The following is an 18,111-nucleotide window of genomic DNA, read 5'->3' on the forward strand; positions in this document are numbered from 1 at the left end:
TGTGGCAACACAAGTTTTATTGAGTAAGAGATGTCAACACCAGCATGATAAAAATTGTACAAATTTCACAATTTCAAAATGAAATATCACTGCAACTTGTGATCTTAAACACTTAGAGCAAAATAAGTATCATACCAACAGAAATCATGCCATGTGGTTGAAAAATAAAACAGAGAGAAAACGATAGCTAAAGAGCTGGATAGAGGAAGAGAGCAAGAGACATTAAGAAAGCTATGCTTCTTTCTTTCTTTTTTTTATAGAAAAATCCTGGTTTAAAATGGTTAATTAAAATCCATTTGAAATGGAAACTCGTAACCTGATGATTTCACAATTATTAATAAGAAAAGTATTCTGCATTCAAGCATGTGACACCATAGATAGAGTTTGTATTTAAATAGTCACAGATAACCTTTTGAAGTAGATAGTACAATATGTGCCAACTGAAAATGAGCAGCGGAATTGTGCTTAAAATCCCTTTTCCTGTCAAATCAGTTATGGGAGTGAATGAGAGGATATTGTATTTTGCTATCAGTGTGTTAAAAGCATTACTATCTTGGAAATAAGCCGCATACACAAAGCTTTCAGAGAGAGAAATGTGCTGTGGTTGGGGAAGAGATGTCTGGATATTACAGAACGATAAATAAGAGTGACTAGCACCATTTGCATGAGCTCTTGGAAAACATAATGCTAGTCGTAATAATAATACAAAATCATAGATTTCTGGAACAAAGCCCCACATAGAGCATCAGCAACAACCAGAGTCATTTCACACTAAAAATCACTGTGACAGTTTCGACTCATGCTCGATAAATACAAACAACTTTAAAATCCACCACTGAAAATCAGCCCTATTTGTGAATTTGCTTGATGCTTTGAATGGGCTTTGACTAAATAAAGACGAAAGGGGGGATTCCAGACTATAACTGTACATATCCTTAAGATATAATGGAGTAATATGAACTGGTCATGTCAGTAAACCACCCTCTGAACGACTGAAACTGCCCACGCGCAACTGTAATCTTGACCCGTGCCACGCCGTTTCATCGTTTAATTATCAAAAATGCTTCCTGCTTCAATTTCCATAATTCTTAGAGCTTAAAGTGCCGCTGATTTCTCAGAAACGTAAAAAATAAGCGATGAAAGTGAATCGCAGGTTACCACAGAAGGCAAGCTGACCTCTCTTAATACTGTATATAACTGATCGGAGTTCACTAATTGTAATATGATGAGCTTGCATTGCTGATATAGTCATATTTGTTGTGCACTCGTGACCAGATGAATCTTTACATGATTGTTTGGACGAAATCTACAAGACAAGTGCTCCATTACTATGTATGGATGGTGACATTAACCCTGTATATCCAGCACACTGATAAACTAACATTCACACACAGATTTACTTCCTTCAAAAGAAAAGAAAACTTCCCACAATTCAAACGTCTGGGCACCTCCTTGGTCTCCTGAAACAAATAAAAACACCAAAACATGGAAACAAAGGTGTCCCTGTGCAAAATCGAACATGAGAAATGTGAAACCATAATGCATTCATCCTTTTGGACTTGATCACCCATGTTTAAACGCTAAAACATGACTGTATTAAAAGATTTATATAAAACTTAATACTTTACATTTAGTAAAAAGATTCATCAGCTTTCTACTATGGTAAGAATAAGAAATTGCATATACCCAAACTTTTGCATCCCATATCTAAATAAATGATTGATTCGTTATCATATATTGCTGATATTCTATCATACTACCACTAACATTTTACGATCATTAAATTAAGAATTAATGTTGGATTGTCTCCTTGAAATTTTCTGTAGATATTGGCCTCAACCAGCCGGGCGTTACATTTAGAGAATGGACTTTGAAAATACTTCTTGGGATTTACACCAGTGAGTTTCCGTGTCATGATGTTTGCATTCACAAATCTTTTTTTTTTTTTCAAATTTTCCATCTGTTTCGGGAATTAAAACGAGAGAAAAAAAAAGAAGAAGAAAAAACTAACAAGCAAAAATAAAAACAATACACATACTGTATTAGAGTGCCCACACTGACCACTATAAATATGATTTTGGAACCAAAAGACAACGTTTCTCAATATTTTTACAAAATGTACCCAAAATCGAACCACAGAAATGTACCTCTGTACACCCATTGAACAGCCTGCACAGCACATTAGTTCCCATTAGCTCCATAAAGAGAAGCTCAAGTTTGAAGCTGATTGCCCTTACATTCCCTAAATGCATCCCCTCTGCACCTCTTTAGATTTAAAATAATGGATGGTTTTTGTTTACAATTAATAAATACATATACACTAAAATGTGCATACATTAGCAGCTATAAACAGTACATCACATTATGTCAGGTCATATGAAAAATGTACAAAACATGAATGTTCCTCAAAACATTTGCCATTGGTAGTCGTCATCTTAAAGCAAGGCAACAAATAAGTTATGTATTTTTTTTTTTGTCAAAAGCATAACAGAATCATAAATAATACCAAATAATACAATAAATTACAGCAGCAAAAAAAAAATCATACTAGTTATCCATACTTTTTACATGATGGGTTTCTTTTGTTTCTTAACGCTCTGATCACATGACCCCATTACTCGGCCAATAAAAGCCAGTCACAAAGCTACACTTGGATGCCTTGAACCGCTTGCTTTATGTTCTCCAAGAGGGCCTTGTTCTCCGGGCTCTGGTACTGGTCCTGGTGGGTGTACATATCTGTCAAAGTGCTCACATAAGTGTCAAAGTTTTGCTCGTTCATCGGCTCCTGCGGAACAGATCGGGATCATTGGAGGTCGAAAAAACAAATCAAGCCTAATATGTTCAATAAAACACACAATCAAAGCTTAAGACAGAAAGGGAAAGGGAAACAGGATATATTTAGGAAGGAATGATCCCACAAACTGCCTTTAAAGCTAAATAAAAGTTAGGGTTTTGGAGAAAATACATCTCTTTAAATGCAGGGCTTGACCATTAAAATGGTCACTAAAACAAGCGTAAGACTACTATACTGTTTCCAAAAATATATATATCAGATGGATAACAAAAAAGAAATATGCACATACATTATGTATGCATGCACTGGTGTGAGTTTCATGCTCATGAGTATGTAGGTAATACTGGCATTCACAAGTGATATCAAACAGATCGGCATGAATAGCAGACAGATATCGATGAGCATCACTGTGCCTGATCAAATAATGTGTTTTACGATAATAACATAAATAAATATGGCTCATATTGCAACCCCAGCTTTCTTATCGCTACTCCCTGAAGTGGATTATGTCAATATGTGTGGCACTGATACACTCTATGGACCTTCGTGATGCATACACATCGTACTGTGTGTTACAAAAGGGGGGAGGACTAGGGGGGAGGAAAATGATAGTGAGGAGAAGGAGTAAGAAGTTAGACTATGGAAAATGAATCTCTTACTCTGTGGGGCATCTGTAAACAGCAGTAATTTTTAACAGGGGCCTCTTTCAGTGGCACCGGTTTCTACAGAAGGGAGAGGTGTAGAGAAAAGACTATTAGCCTGGCTAAAAGCCAGAGGTCAGTGGTCTCAATAAAACCGACATACTTGACTTTACAACCAAGTTCTAGTTGAGCGGCATGACACATGAACAGGCAACAGTCGTCTGATGTTAGTGCAGCTTGAGGACCCCTCGTGCGCACTCTAAATAGCATCCATCGACAGTGGGGGTGGAGAATTCAGGAGCCATATTCAAGACGACGTGTTTCAGTTGTTTACTAACATGGCCGCCACATTTGAATGGGGCTTGTCCAATCGTTTGTTTGTGACTCGATCGTGTGGGAGAATCTGATCCACAGCCGGCGGCCATGTTGTTACTCAACTGAAAAGCAGTTGTTGGAGTGGAGGTTGTTTTTCTACAATGGTCGGTAAAGGGGTGTGACCTCAGCACAGAAGCATATGGAACTGCGAGGAACTCAACAACAGACATAAAGAAGCAGATGGGAGAAACAATAGAAACCGTATTTTCATCCCTACTGATAGCATCTGAAATGCAGACTCAGGCCCTGGCTTTCAACAAGAGGCAGTCTATAGTCTAAACGACTATTTTAAGCAGATAAACATGTATTGTACTGTAGGTGATATATTAACAAATGTAACAACTATTTTGAATTAATTACGATTTTTACGATTGTAAGTAACTATGAAACATTTTTATCCTGACTTTTGTACCACTCTCTTACACTCTTAAAAATAAAGGTTCTATGTCTGCATTAATGGTCCCATGAAGAACCTTTAAAATCCGTTTGACCATTAACAATAGGTTCTTTATAATGGAAAAAGGTTCTATAGAATAATAACTGTTCACTGAGAGGTTCTTTAAGGAACCCTAAACTGTCTTCTATGGTATAAACTTTATTTTTAAGAGTGCATGTGAGGCCTCGTGTCTGTTGGCACTTACCATGTGGGGAAGCTGGATGTTGGCAAGACTGTTGATGAGGGACTGGCTGAGGTTGGCGAGCTCGTGCAGCAGCGAGTCGTTCTGCTGCTCAATGGCCTTGTTTTCCTCCTCGATGGACTTCAGGTTAGTCTCCATGGTGGTGATCTGGGAGGAGGAGAAAGAGAGACCAGTGCATCTCTGTGACTGAACACATGGCCAAAGCCTGATGTGACAGATGGCAACTGCTCTTACTTGAGTCCTTAATTTGATCATGTCTGACTCTACTTGATTGTTCGATTCGTTCAGGTCTTTGATTTCCTCATCCAGTTGTTTAATCTCCTCATCATTTTCTATGCCTGGAAGGGAACATTGGGAAGTTCACTGTGAAAAATGCCACTGATAGCAAGCAAAATTAATTGAATTTCTATAGTAATTTATATAATAAAAAATGACATGCCTTTACTTGCTCTCTGCTTGATTGTTAGCATTTCAACCCCGGTCATCCTTGCCTTCTTCATAGCAGATGTGGCACGGGGACAACCGGACAGACTACAGATGTACAAAAAAATTATATTTATGTTTATATTTATGTATTTAATGAGAGAGGACAGTGGAGCGGTGACAGGAAAGTGTTGGTTGGAGAGAGAGGAGCGGGATCGACAAAGAACCCCGAGGCGGGAACTGAACTCAGGACGAGGTATATGTCGACACACTGTCTAACCACAAGGCTATTGGCACCAACAAATAATAATACATTTTCACTCAAATTTAAACATTCTGCTCATTAATTTTTTTTACATAATTTGTCATGGTTAAGAACATAATTGTGCATTATTGTGCATACTTTAATTTATTTATTGGCTTAAATTGCATTAAAACATTAACTGATTCACATATGTTTATTGCTTCAAAGTATTAAAAGTGCATACTAATCTGCATCTTTGTCTTATTTTAGTAACATATTCTAACACTCTAAAACAACATTTACCAGGACAATTGTATGATAGTAAAAAGGTTTTATAGAATATTTCTTACTCCACTGTCTAATTGTTTTTACTGTTTTAACCATCAACTTAAAAAACCCTCATTAAATACTGATTAAGAAACTGATTTCTAGTGGCCTGGCTAAGAAACGCTCACACACACACATGCTCATGTACCTCCGGTGGGTGAGAAAGCTGCCACTGACGTGGCCTGAGCCATCGCAGCCTGGGGTGGGGCAGGTCATGCCGTCTGTCTTGCCAGACTTCCAGGAGAAAGGCGCTCCGTTCACATAACCATCTTTCTGACGCTTGGCGGCCAGCGGGCAGCCGGATGCACTGCGGTGGGATGCATACTTCCCTGTCACATGACCCTGGCCATCACAGCCTGGCACAGGACACCTAAAGACATTGGGCACAGCAGATACGAGTTCACACATAAGCACACACACATAATAAAGTTCCATCTGCAGTTGTCCTCAGTAACTGGCTGATTTTAACCTTAGTCCTTAGTTACACATTTCAACTTTAAGTTACTTTGGAAAGTTGAAGGAATTAAAAAAATGCACCTGATTGGCTCCTGGTCATCCTTGTCCTCCTTACTGTGCATTATTTTAATACCACTCTTCTTTGCCCGGGGACAACCTGACAGACTTCAGAGCAAGAAACACATTTACCAAAAAATGCCAAGGGCTTCTCATTGCACTTCTTTGAATTCACAGGTGGCAAAAACATTATATGAAGTATTAAATCAAAATTTTAATCCGCATATTTGTGAGTCTTCACCTTCTGTGTGAGGCGTAGTTGCCTGTGATATGCCCAGAGCCATCACAGCCAGGAGTGGGACACCTGCAAGCAATGAAAACATGAAACAGATTAGCACAACCTCAGACAGACCTCATTTTGGGGGTCAACTGAGGTGCTGTGTAAACATGAGAGCGTGAGGGCTTACTTCAGATCCTGGGAGTTAGATGTCATCATACCACGCATGCCCTTGTCAGCCAGTTGGCAGCTTGATAGCCTTAAGAGAGGATTTTAGAAGCATGAAGCATGGTTTACTAGAACAGCTGCATTATTAAAGCTACTAAGGTGCACTCAGGGTCACTTTTATCATTAAAAAGTTTCATATGCAAATATATTAACTGTACTTTCGAAACAACAAGTTTAAACGTATTAAAGTTTACATTTTTAATAGAACGCTAAAAAATGCTGTTTTATTGTACATGGATGCTAAGATCAACTGACCAGCCCAATAATACTGACTTGATCTTGTATTAATTTTACATGGCTGCCTGCTAATAGTGCATTTTTACAAAAGCCATACATTAATAAAAGCTTTTGCTTATATAGTAAGCCCAGAATGATATGCAGCAGATATAAATAAAACATTTCAGTGCACTATTTAATTTTATATGACTTTAATAATAGTTTAATTATTTAAAAAAATAATAATAATATTAATATTCTATAGGATTTTTTTTTAGGATTCTTTGATTAATTAAAAAAAAACATTGTAAAAAAAAAAACTGTTATATTGTCTTTTGATCAATTTAATGCATTCTATCTGAACTATTCATCTCTTATATCAATGGACACACAGTAATAATAATAAAAAATCATGCTACAAGGTCAACAAGAAGAGATAGTCCTGATCCAGCGCAGATGCTTACGTGAGGAGCTCCTTCTTGCTCTCTTTGCAGGGAGCATATTTGTGTTTGGGACTGGGGAGAGGCACGTCTCCTGAATACTGCTGCTCTTCCAATAGATCCTGAAACGGGTCCAGGTCATCCTGAAAAAGAGGATGGAGAAAGAAAAAGAAAGATATCAGTGTTATTACAATGCAGTATGAAAAGGAACAATAGTACAATGACCTGCAAGTACTGTAATTACATAATACACAGCAGAGTTCACATTTAAAAGAATTCCATGTTATCATAACACTGAGCACAAAATCTCCTAATCCTAATTTGCATTCTTCCCAGTTCCCCAAAAATGTATAAAAACATCAATTCCCTTTTGAAATAATAATAACAGCAGTTTAAGTCTGGGGGTTCATTAATGAGTAATTAATTAACAGAGGAAAAATCTGTTTTCAAGCAATAATCGCCAGTGAAGTGAAGGTTGCAGTACCAGATTTCTACACTAGATGTCCTTTCAGTCCTTCAAAAGGAACAGCTTGCCGTCCTTCCAAATCACTACAATAGCTTTCCCAGTCAGTTTACTGTTTAAGGTTTACACAAGGACAAAGCAACGGTTTAGCTTCTGCTGTGTTGAGCTGAACACGTAAGCAGTAAAAGGTAATCTCACTATGCCTAGTATTCTTCTGCCAACTGACTTTCAGATAACCAGTTAGCAAAAAAGCAAAATGCCTGGGTAAAGAGGATGAAGCCAAAGAGATGGCGGTTCTTAAATTTTTTATAGTCACAGTTGTCAAAAGTACTGTTTTATTAGTGCTTTATATACTTTATGATACATGCTAATTCCGACTGGCATTTTTTGAAAAGTTTTGTAAAGGTGAAGTGTTTAATTTATTTCACTTTCACTACTGCTAACAGAAATAATTATTGCTTTTAAACAGGTTTCGTGAACACATCTCCTCATCAAGCTATTGTTTGAAGAAAAAGATCCCACTTCCTTGTTGCTGTGTCAGGATGCTCAAACACAAGCATTTCTTCCCCCCAGCTAACAGGTAACATTCCCAGTCTGTTATCAATTTAATAATGTTCTCAAAACATTAGCACAAAAATATTATTTACAGATTGTTCATGCAACATTATTTCTAAACCAATTTAGCTTGATGTTCATTTAACTTTTTTTTTTAAATGTTACTCTGTTTCAGAATGTTAAGAGAGCATTCAATTGTTAAGTTCCAATGATTTTTTCAAAATGATAAAGTGGAATATTCTAAATGATCACTCTGTCAGGTGCAACAAATACAATGAACTAAAATGGTGGTAACTATCCTCATAATTCACTTTATGTAAGCAAGTGCTTCAGTCTGTTTCTAGGCAGACTCAAGGGTTGTCGGGGTGGGGTGGGGTGGGGTTGACAGTACCTCCTTGTGGTCCTCGTCCAGGCGTTTGATCTTGGTGTAGTCCACAGGCAGGTCCCAGCAGTCTGCAGTGCTCATCTGGTAGCAGTGGCTGTTGAGCAGGGCCTGCCGCTGGGGCGACATGGGCTGCAGGGGGGTCAGCACTGTGCCTCCACTGCCCTCCCCCATCCCTCCAACCCGGCTCAGATCCAGGGTTCCGTTCTCATCCCCATCTCTGTCATCAGGGCTCTGCCACGAAAGAGAGAAGAGAGAGGAATAAAGAGAATAATTAAGAAGTACGGAAGGGAAGGATGACAGATGAGGATGGGTACATGGTTCATATACACAGTTAAAAAGATTTTTAAGCAAGTAAAAAAACCTAATTTTTTAGAAAAAAGATTTTAATACATTATATTGTATTATATTATATTAATTATTATATTTCATTTATTACTAAAATTATTAAATTACTATTTTAATTATTATTTTTGTATAAATTCTGGAGAAATTTTATTTTTATTTTTTGGTAACATATTATTCACTATGAAATGAATATTAATAATTCTTATTTTTTTTTGGAATATTGCAATGCGTATTATAAATTATTTATCCATGTACATCATTCAATTTCAAATATGTAATGATAGGGAAGAAATACAATTGCAATTTCTGTTTCATGCCTACTTTAAACAACTTACAAAAACATAAGCAAGAGATCTCGAAGGAGTACCAACATGCGGGGCATTAATCGTGTGTTCAAATGCCTAGACTGGAAACAGTAGTTTTGTGGATCAGTCCCATTAGCCTTCTTCCCTCTTCCCTGCGTTAGGCATGAATAATTAATATAGTTGCATTGTTTGACCATTTGCCATCTTACACTGTTGTTGCTGATTTTATTGTCACGTGTGGTAATTAATGTCTGGTGATGTCAAGCTGTATTTGTGCCTCTACTTCATTAGTTAGTTAGTTAGTTGTTTGCTTCCCTTGTCACATTTCACGTACTGTATCTGTATAGTCTTAAGGTCATGTGGCACATTATGAGACAACAAGGACTTTGTTCTGTGTGTTCACTACCTTTAAAAATCAGGCCAGTATGTTTTTTTATTTATTTGAGTAAATTAAAGAGTGAATGAAAGGTTGCATTAAATTGACCAGAAGAGGATAATAGAATTATTTTTATTTCAAATAAATGGTGTTCTTTTTAACTTTATATTTATCAAAGAATCTTGAAAAAGCATTTATTGGTTTTGACAACAACATTAAGCAGCATTGATGATAACAATAAATATTTCTTCAGCACCATAATATAATTTTTTTCTAAACGATCACATGAAACACACTGCAGAAAATTCAGCTTTGCTATCATAAGAATGAAGCTCGTTTTAAAATATACTGAACTAGAGAAGTTTATTTTAAATGTTTTATTAATGGTATATTGCTATTAACTATTAACTAAAAAATGTAACCCAACTTTTTAATTACAGTGTACTTTTTATATAAAAAACATGAAATGCAGTGCATAATACTAAACAATTTATTTGCATACAGCTATTTCTAGACTTAGAATAATGGCAAACTTTGTCAACATTTTACAATCAATTGAAATAATTATAATTTGATAGATACATTTCTAAAACTCTACAACCACCTCAGTTTTTACAGTGTGGGAAAGGATGGGAGGAGAAAAGATCTGAAAGAAGAGTGTGTGAGCTTCTTCTACGGCTGCCCTACATCTCCATGCACAGCTGCTTTATTAGTGAATATATAGAGCCCTGCAGCTCCTCACTACCTCTGCCCCCCACCTCTCATTCTCATCCCCACTCCCTCTAGCCTGCTGCCTCACTGTCCTTAAAGAGAGGTCATTGTCTTTCCTATGTACCCAGAGGGATGCTGGGAGAGCTGGCTTGGCCTGGACCACAGCTGAAATCAACATTAATTCTACTCGTCTCAGTGAGAAAGGGTAGGGGCACCACTACCCCAGCGTTCCTGCAGCTGCCAGCTTCCTCCAGCCCTGTGCTCTCATTATCACCATACAGATTATGTCCGAAGTCGATGTGTCACTAAAGTGACCGTGGCTCGTTCAGACCATTAGGCTCATATGATGACCCTGAGTCTCTGCAGAGAGCTCTCAGAGGTGCTGCTGTCATTCACTGTTTGAAACTGCACCCTGTGCAAATGAGCTCGAAAACCCAGAGGAGAGGAGCAGGGGTTTGCCCCGGATGACTCTAAACTTGCATGCCCTCATTTCGGTGCACTACCTTTACATTCTGGAAGGCAGTGCAGAGAAACTAAGAAATACCCAGTGAGAGAAAGCAAAATGCAATATTAGCAGTGCAAGCGGGTGAGGATCTGGCAGGAACAAGTTGTGGACCCTCACCTGTGCCAGGAGTTCTGGGCCTTTCCCGGTGAGGCTCTGGGGCATCTCTCTGCAGCGCGTGGACAGGTTGAGGATGGCGGTGGCGGCCATGTGGGCGGCTTCCATGTCGTGCGTGTAGTCGAAGCTGCTCTTGCTGCAGGTGCTGCTGGCGCTGCTTCCTCCTCCCCCTCCTCCTCCACCCCCCCTCCTCCTCCTCCACAGCTGAGACTGCTGCTGCTGCTGGGAGCGTAGCTGCTTGTGGTGCTGCTGGCCGGGCTCGAGGTCTTACAATAGCGCTTGGCTGCACACATACACATACCCTGGGTCAGACAGCCACTATATCCTTGGATGGATGGATGGATTTGGGAATAGAAAGTCAGACAGATAGAAAATACATACATAAATAGACAGTATGATAGAACAGATAGATGATAGAACAATAGAAGACAGATGAGATAGATAGAAGATAGATAGATAGATAGATAGATAGATAGATAGATAGATAGATAGATAGATAGATAGATAGATAGACATAACATAAATGCACACATACACACAGATGATCTGATGTTTCAAGATGAATGCTTTGAGAAATTGAATGTGTGAGAGAGAGAGAGTGGAGGATAGGAGAGGGGGAGAAATGGTTTTACAGTGTATCTAGGTTTCATGTAGAGGGCTACACATTGTTAACATGAAATCTAAGACCTGTATGGGAAGCATTTGTACAGCATTTATTTTTCAATATAAATCCAGATTCATAGAGAAACCCTGGTCTGCATTCAGACACAAGAACTGAGAAACAAAAAAGCCTAGTATTGACTAAGGAGCTGTTATCATCCTTCAATACTGGAAGGTGACAAATCAGCTGCTAAAATGCAGTTATAACCACTTATTCAAGATTTATACTACTCTCCCATTTGATCTGATTTTTCATCTACTTTAGCATTGAGACAAATAGCAAAACTGTCATTACAATTAAACTGGGTGTAACTAATTGATGTTGCCAACTGAGTCTAAATGAAGTGCGGTTAATTCCTAACATTAATTAAATGTTATTCTCATTAATTATTTTTTTTTAGCTCAAGCTTAATTTTCTTCATTCGTCTCATTTATCAAAAACAGAATATTTTTGATAAAGCATACAGGCAAGTTACATCACTTGCAAGAATGCTCTTTAATTTCTGAGATGTGGTATGTGTTCTGATTTCAATAACATTGTCTATATTATCACTGCAGGGCATGCTGTAATGCTCCTTATGGGCAATCAAGACTTTCCTGATGTAATAACCATGAGTTATAATGAAAATGAGTTATTTTAAGCACAGCTAATGAAACCGTACCAAAATATCCCGCCGAATTCTGTTGACAGGAAATCTCTACGATTTCTGGCTTGGGCGTGAAATCAACTGCTACCATTTTGAACAAAATCGTTCCAGTTAATTTGATTCCTTCACAAATGTAAGTGCGCTCATTTATCAAGACCAGGGCTGCAGTTGCGAGCTACATCGCTGTACATTACCAAACAAAAAAACATCCAGAAATGAAGCTTGAACCAAAAAACAGAGAAACATAATGTTTGAGCAAACTGACAAAAATCCAGGCGATAGGTTTTTAAATCTGGCTTATTTCAAACATCTGTGTGTATCTCTCACTACATAACTGCCTTTTCTTTTCTTTTTTTTTGCTATTTTTTATTTGATACGCGAGCTTGCGATGTCTTGCATTATATACATACATACAAAGAGAATATCTTATAGGATATTTTTTTATTATAGATGTATATATCTATACATTCTTCACACATATGTATTATGGTGGTCAAAAATATCCACCCAGCTGTAATTAAATTAAAGGAGCTGCATGCAAATTAAAAAAATCCCTTCATTAGGTTTGTGTACCTAGGTTATTAATCATTTCAGAAGTCAATAAGTAGAGGATTTCCAATAAAGGAGCACTGAACTCGACGGCTGCCTGTGAAAAATCCAAAGCTTTTATTAAGAGAAGGCCTTCATTTCAAAATAGAAAAAAAAAATATAAATATATTTTTTAATGGAAAATACCACAAGGACGTCTGGCAGTACAAAACTAATTCTTATCTTATTTCCATCTGATCCCCTAGAGAAAGACCAGTTTATCAATTCTGACTCCTTCTACCTCACCAGCTTCAATGAAAGAGGAAAAGAATAACAAAGCCAAGCTTGCCATCATATCCTTTGGGTGAGGTGTCTCGCCCGTGGTGCTTCGGGGTGAGGGACCTCTTGCCATAGGCATGAGGCTGGTTGTCATAACTGCTGCTGTAGTCGAAACTGGCTTTGGAGTACTTCTCTAGCTCCTTGGCCAGGTTGGATCGTGGAGTACTGGTTGGGACATTATTTTTGTACCCATACTGTGGGATCTCCAGCTGTTTTACGAAGCACATGGGTCTGGAAGAATTGACATAGGGTGGAAATCAATATATCATAATCAAAGTCAAGATGAATCACAGTTCTCAGTCCATTTTATGTCTGTCATGGAGATGTAGATTTATTTTTAAGTATTTAAATTAAGTATATATTAAAATTACTCAAATATATAACACACATTATAATATAATACAAAAATATACAAAATAATATGAGACGTATATATATATTGATTTTGTTTATATAAAATATGTGTGTGGACTGTATATTTTATTATGTATATATAAAATACATACACATTCAGTATATATTGAAATATATATTTAAATGTATATATTATATTTATATTATATATAAATATATTAAATAAATAAACATAACATATTTTTCTTAAATATATGCATGCACGTGTGTGTATTTATATTTATATTTGGCACGAAGGGTCACAAAGTACCTCAGGACACGGTCTGACGCCTGGTTAGATTTGGAGTTGTCGCAGGGGTGATGTTTCTCCTGAACCTTTGCCATCTTCTCAGCGGCGGCTATGGGACATCCCGAGAGACTGCAACAGCAGCAGAGCAATTTATGTAATGTTAACATCACATTACAAGCACCATGTAAGGGCACACACACATACACACTCCCAAACGCACACACATGCCCTAGCAGATAGCAGAAGTTGAAGACCAAAGTGAGATATGAGGGAATGTATAATACCAGCATATGGAGACAAGTCTGTCAGAGAGAATAGTCTGTTTTTAATACATTCTCTCAATACAGACTTCCAGCGTGTTTGCAAAATCCTGGTACGCGCGTGTGCGGTACATGGGGATATTTATGTATGAATTATGCATTTCATGTGGCCTAGTTCTATAGTACGAAGGCAAAGCTTTGCAGATATCTGCTGGGCATTTCTGGCTGGCTGGTTTCAGAAAGCTCCTCACAGCGAGATACCGCAGTCATTTCAGAGAGACACACTACAGCAAACTGAGCTTCAGAACATCCAGCTACGCTCCCTTGCTCTCCTTTTTTTCTCCTTTCTCTCTTGCTCTCTTTCTCCCTCGTTGTTTCTTCCTCTCATTACTCTATCTTCCACTCCGTTTGTTTATCCCTCTTTTCTGTATCATCTCTCTCTCTCTCTCTCTCTCTCTATGTAATCCTTTGTATAGCTGGGAACTGTCTTCTTATCATCTGCAATTTTCATGTTGTTTTCTGGTTATACAGAAACTATTCAGTCATTTAAAAAAAGAAACCAACAAAAGACAAATATACAAACATACCCCCCCCCCCCACCCCCACGCTCTGCAATTTCAGAAACACATAAAGCATATAAGTACAAGTGCATTTAAAAGAAAGAAATTAGAAGAAGTGAGTGAGTGGAGACTGACAGACAGAAGGACGTCACATGGTTGCCATGACAACCATGTGACGAGGAATGTGTAGACAATCCATATATACTGTACAGGGTTGTTATATTCCCCTATTATACATTTTGTTTTCTTCAGCTCAACCCTTCTAATAGTGTGTGTGTGTGTGGTGCTCCCATAGGAGCTGTTCCATATAACATGGCCTGCAGCAACTTCGGGTGGAGACTGCATCTGTCTGAATGTACACCATATGCACATGGAGGCACATCTTAACTGCTTAACTAAGTTTTTTTTTTTTTTTTAGATATATCAGTATTGATTAGATATAATTAAATAAATATTACATTGGACTAATCATTAGAATAAGACATGTGTTTTTAATTTTTAACATTTTTTAGGTTTCAATAGTAATACCAATTTCTATTATTATTATATATTATTAAATTTACTGTAGAACATAAAATGTTTTATTATTTAAAAAAATTATACTTTAAACACTTTTTCACATTCTGTTCTGCTCATCACGTCTGCATTTATTTGATCCAAAAAACACCAAAGCTGTAATTTTGTGAAATAATTTTCATATTTGAAATAAGTACTTTCTATTTGAATATATTTGACAATGTAATTTATTAAGCTATATTTTCAGCATCATTACTCCATTCTTCAGTGTCAAATGATCATTCAGAAATCATTCTAATACGCTGATTTTGCTGTTCAAGAAGCCTTTATAATAATAATAATATAATAATAATAATAATAATAATAATAATAATAATAATAATAATAATAATAATAATAATGATAATAATAAATGTTTTTTGAGCAGCAAACAGAATATTAGAATGATTTCTGAAGGATCATGTGACTGGAGTAATAAAGCTAAAAATTTCAGCTTTGAAATCAAAGGAATAAATTACATTTTAAAATATATTTCAAATAAAAAACAGTTATTTTAAATAGTAAAATTATCTCAAAATCTTTGCTGTACTTTGGATCAAATAAATGCAAGCTTGTTGAGCAGAAGAGCATAAAAAATACAATTGTATCAAAAACTTTTGATTGATAGTGTATATACACACACACATATACAGTATGTACATATACTGTGTATTATATAAAGTATCATTATAAAATATTTATTTTATATTTGTATTTCTATTATTTTATATATTTTCTTATTTATCCCTTTTTTTTTTTAGGCTCTTTTAAAAGGTTTTCAAAAGTTCACCAAGTGCCTGTTCCATGTGGGAATAGAATCCTGGAATCTCCAGTCTGCATGTCAAAAGTGCCAATGCGCAAATAATATATTTGAGCCTGGAGCTATGTATTTCTACGATCCAGCCGAACTCAGCAAAACACAAACAAATCAGTAACTCTTCTCTTCCTGAAAGCAAGCTCCATCTACAACTACGCATTCTTCTTATTCCCTATATAAAATTGTGTAAAAAGACTGGAACATCAGTCCCCACAGTGGCGCCAGTTTCTTCTTCCCCACATCCCTTCCAGCTACTCACCTGCGGTGGGAGTTCCTGTTGCTATTTACATGGCCGCGTCCTGAGCAGCCAGGCGTGGGGCACTTTAGAACATTCTCATACATTGCAAGAACTTGACAAACAGAGAGGAGAGGGCGAGAGAAGGTTAGGAGGATCCAGAGTGAGTATGAAAGCCTTGTGTTCCATTAAGCTGAATGGGCTCAGTCACAACAACATGCACATGCTCCTAAGAAACGTTCCAGCTGAAATCAGTTAATCATAAAGTTAATCACGGCCACACCATATGGTGAAAGAAGAATCTAGGCATGCAATGTGTTAATGGCATGCACGTTGTGTGAAAGCATTGGCGTATGATGAAAAAGAAAGCACTCTTCAATAAAAACGGATTTTATTTTGGTGAATTAAAGGAGTCTAGCCATTAGGTTGTCTATGACACATCCTGCAGTGCTACGTCTCTGGGCCTGCAGTAAACTGACTCATCAGAACCTGCTTGTGACATGATCCTCGTCCAATTAGAGTGTAACTGTGACTGGAGGGAGTGTTGAAAAAGCTGCTTTGCGTCTGAGAGATCAGTGCAGCCATATTGAAAACAGGCTAAAATTACTCATAAGCACCAATCAGCACATCCAGACAAGCAGAGGTTGGTCGTACGAGAAAGTGCGCCACCACTTTGGTTGGAGGAGGAAATAAGCTCAAATGCATTACAGAAAAGAGAGGTAAAACAGCACAGACGGCACGTAGAAAACATGCATGGGAAGCAATGTGCAAATGGCGTTCATATTCGGCTTACTTTCTGGTGGCACGCGGTCTTTGTGAGGGCAGCCAGACAAGCTTCGGTGGTGAGGATAGAGTCCAGTGACGTGGCCTGTGCCATCGCAACCTGGGGTTGGACACTTGCTTTCTTTTTCTCTCCCCTTGAGTCTGTAAACAAAGACAGTTGTTGGCATATCCTGTTACAGGCACAGTAAGCAAATCCCATTAACCTGCTGGATTCTTTGTGATAACATTTATGCTCCGGTTACGGCTATTTTCAAACGCTCTGTTTGCTTTGAAATTGGACACTCGATAAAGAATATAGCTTGAATGAGACTTCCGGATGGGATTGTATTGGATTGTAATTCAGAAAAATTTCATACAGCGGAATTTCATCAGTCGGCCAATAAAAAACATTTACATAAATAATTGTCTATTTATTCCCTGATCTGTAGAACATGTTTTTTTTTTATACATATTCTCATTAAAATGTAACGCCATAAGGAATAATTGACGACGGGCTGTTGAATTATTAGAAAATATAGTGGGCATTATTTCCTAACAATTCAATGGACTGGAGTCAATTATTCAGATTATATTATAGTTACCACATTATATTATAGTGAAAGCCTATCAGGAAAATGTTATAGTTCATTAATTTTTGTGATTGAGTTTTCTGTAATAGTAACAATTGTAGATATAATGGCAGCTAATCAATTAATATAATATAAATAATATAATATAATATAAATATAATATAATATAATAAAACAGCACTTCCACCGTATGTACATATCTGTGGGTGATTATTGTAACAATCTCCACCATCCGAAACCATTTCATAAAGATGAAATATACAACTGTAAGCGCTTTTCACCTTACAGTATGAAAGTAGGAATTGCATAAAATTAGACAATCATTGTGAGGAAATAGGAATTTTGGGAGCCTTTACATTATACATATAAGTGCATCTCGTGCTATTTTATTCTACAAAGACATTTTACTCCAGGTTAACGTGTGCATGTGTGCTATTGATATTAAATACAAGCAACCAATTCAGATTCCTGCTGTTAAACAGGTTAACGTTTCCACTATAACAGTTCCCAATTTTATCTTGCAAATGAAAACCCGAAAGAAAAATATGTTCAGCTTTCACTGGTTTTGGTACATGGTGTGCATAGTTTCTACCAAGAGACCAGAAAGGAAAAACCAGCAAACGGCAGTTTCTTCTAAAATCGTGGATGCGTTCATCAGTATATATATTCTTTGTTATTAAAACCGGTTTAGCTAAGTGAA

The 18,111-nt window shown here is 37.1% G+C and overlaps 1 protein-coding gene across 1 annotated transcript; it reads right to left on the reverse strand.

The window, feature by feature from the left end:
- Window positions 1-17,009, reverse strand: LOC113037908 (myelin transcription factor 1-like protein). Its single transcript, XM_026195230.1, is given in 16 exon segments — window positions 1-2,785; window positions 4,452-4,595; window positions 4,683-4,786; window positions 4,888-4,979; window positions 5,591-5,812; window positions 5,980-6,063; window positions 6,197-6,259; window positions 6,363-6,431; window positions 7,081-7,199; window positions 8,466-8,690; window positions 10,819-10,998; window positions 11,001-11,098; window positions 13,000-13,220; window positions 13,654-13,761; window positions 16,084-16,174; window positions 16,853-17,009. Coding segments are annotated over 16 exon segments (2,118 nt in total). The 3' UTR covers window positions 1-2,644.
- Window positions 17,010-18,111: the final 1,102 nt, after the last annotated feature.

This window comes from Carassius auratus, chromosome 20 (assembly GCF_003368295.1).
Source record: "Carassius auratus strain Wakin chromosome 20, ASM336829v1, whole genome shotgun sequence".
Taxonomy (NCBI): Eukaryota; Metazoa; Chordata; class Actinopteri; order Cypriniformes; family Cyprinidae; genus Carassius; species Carassius auratus.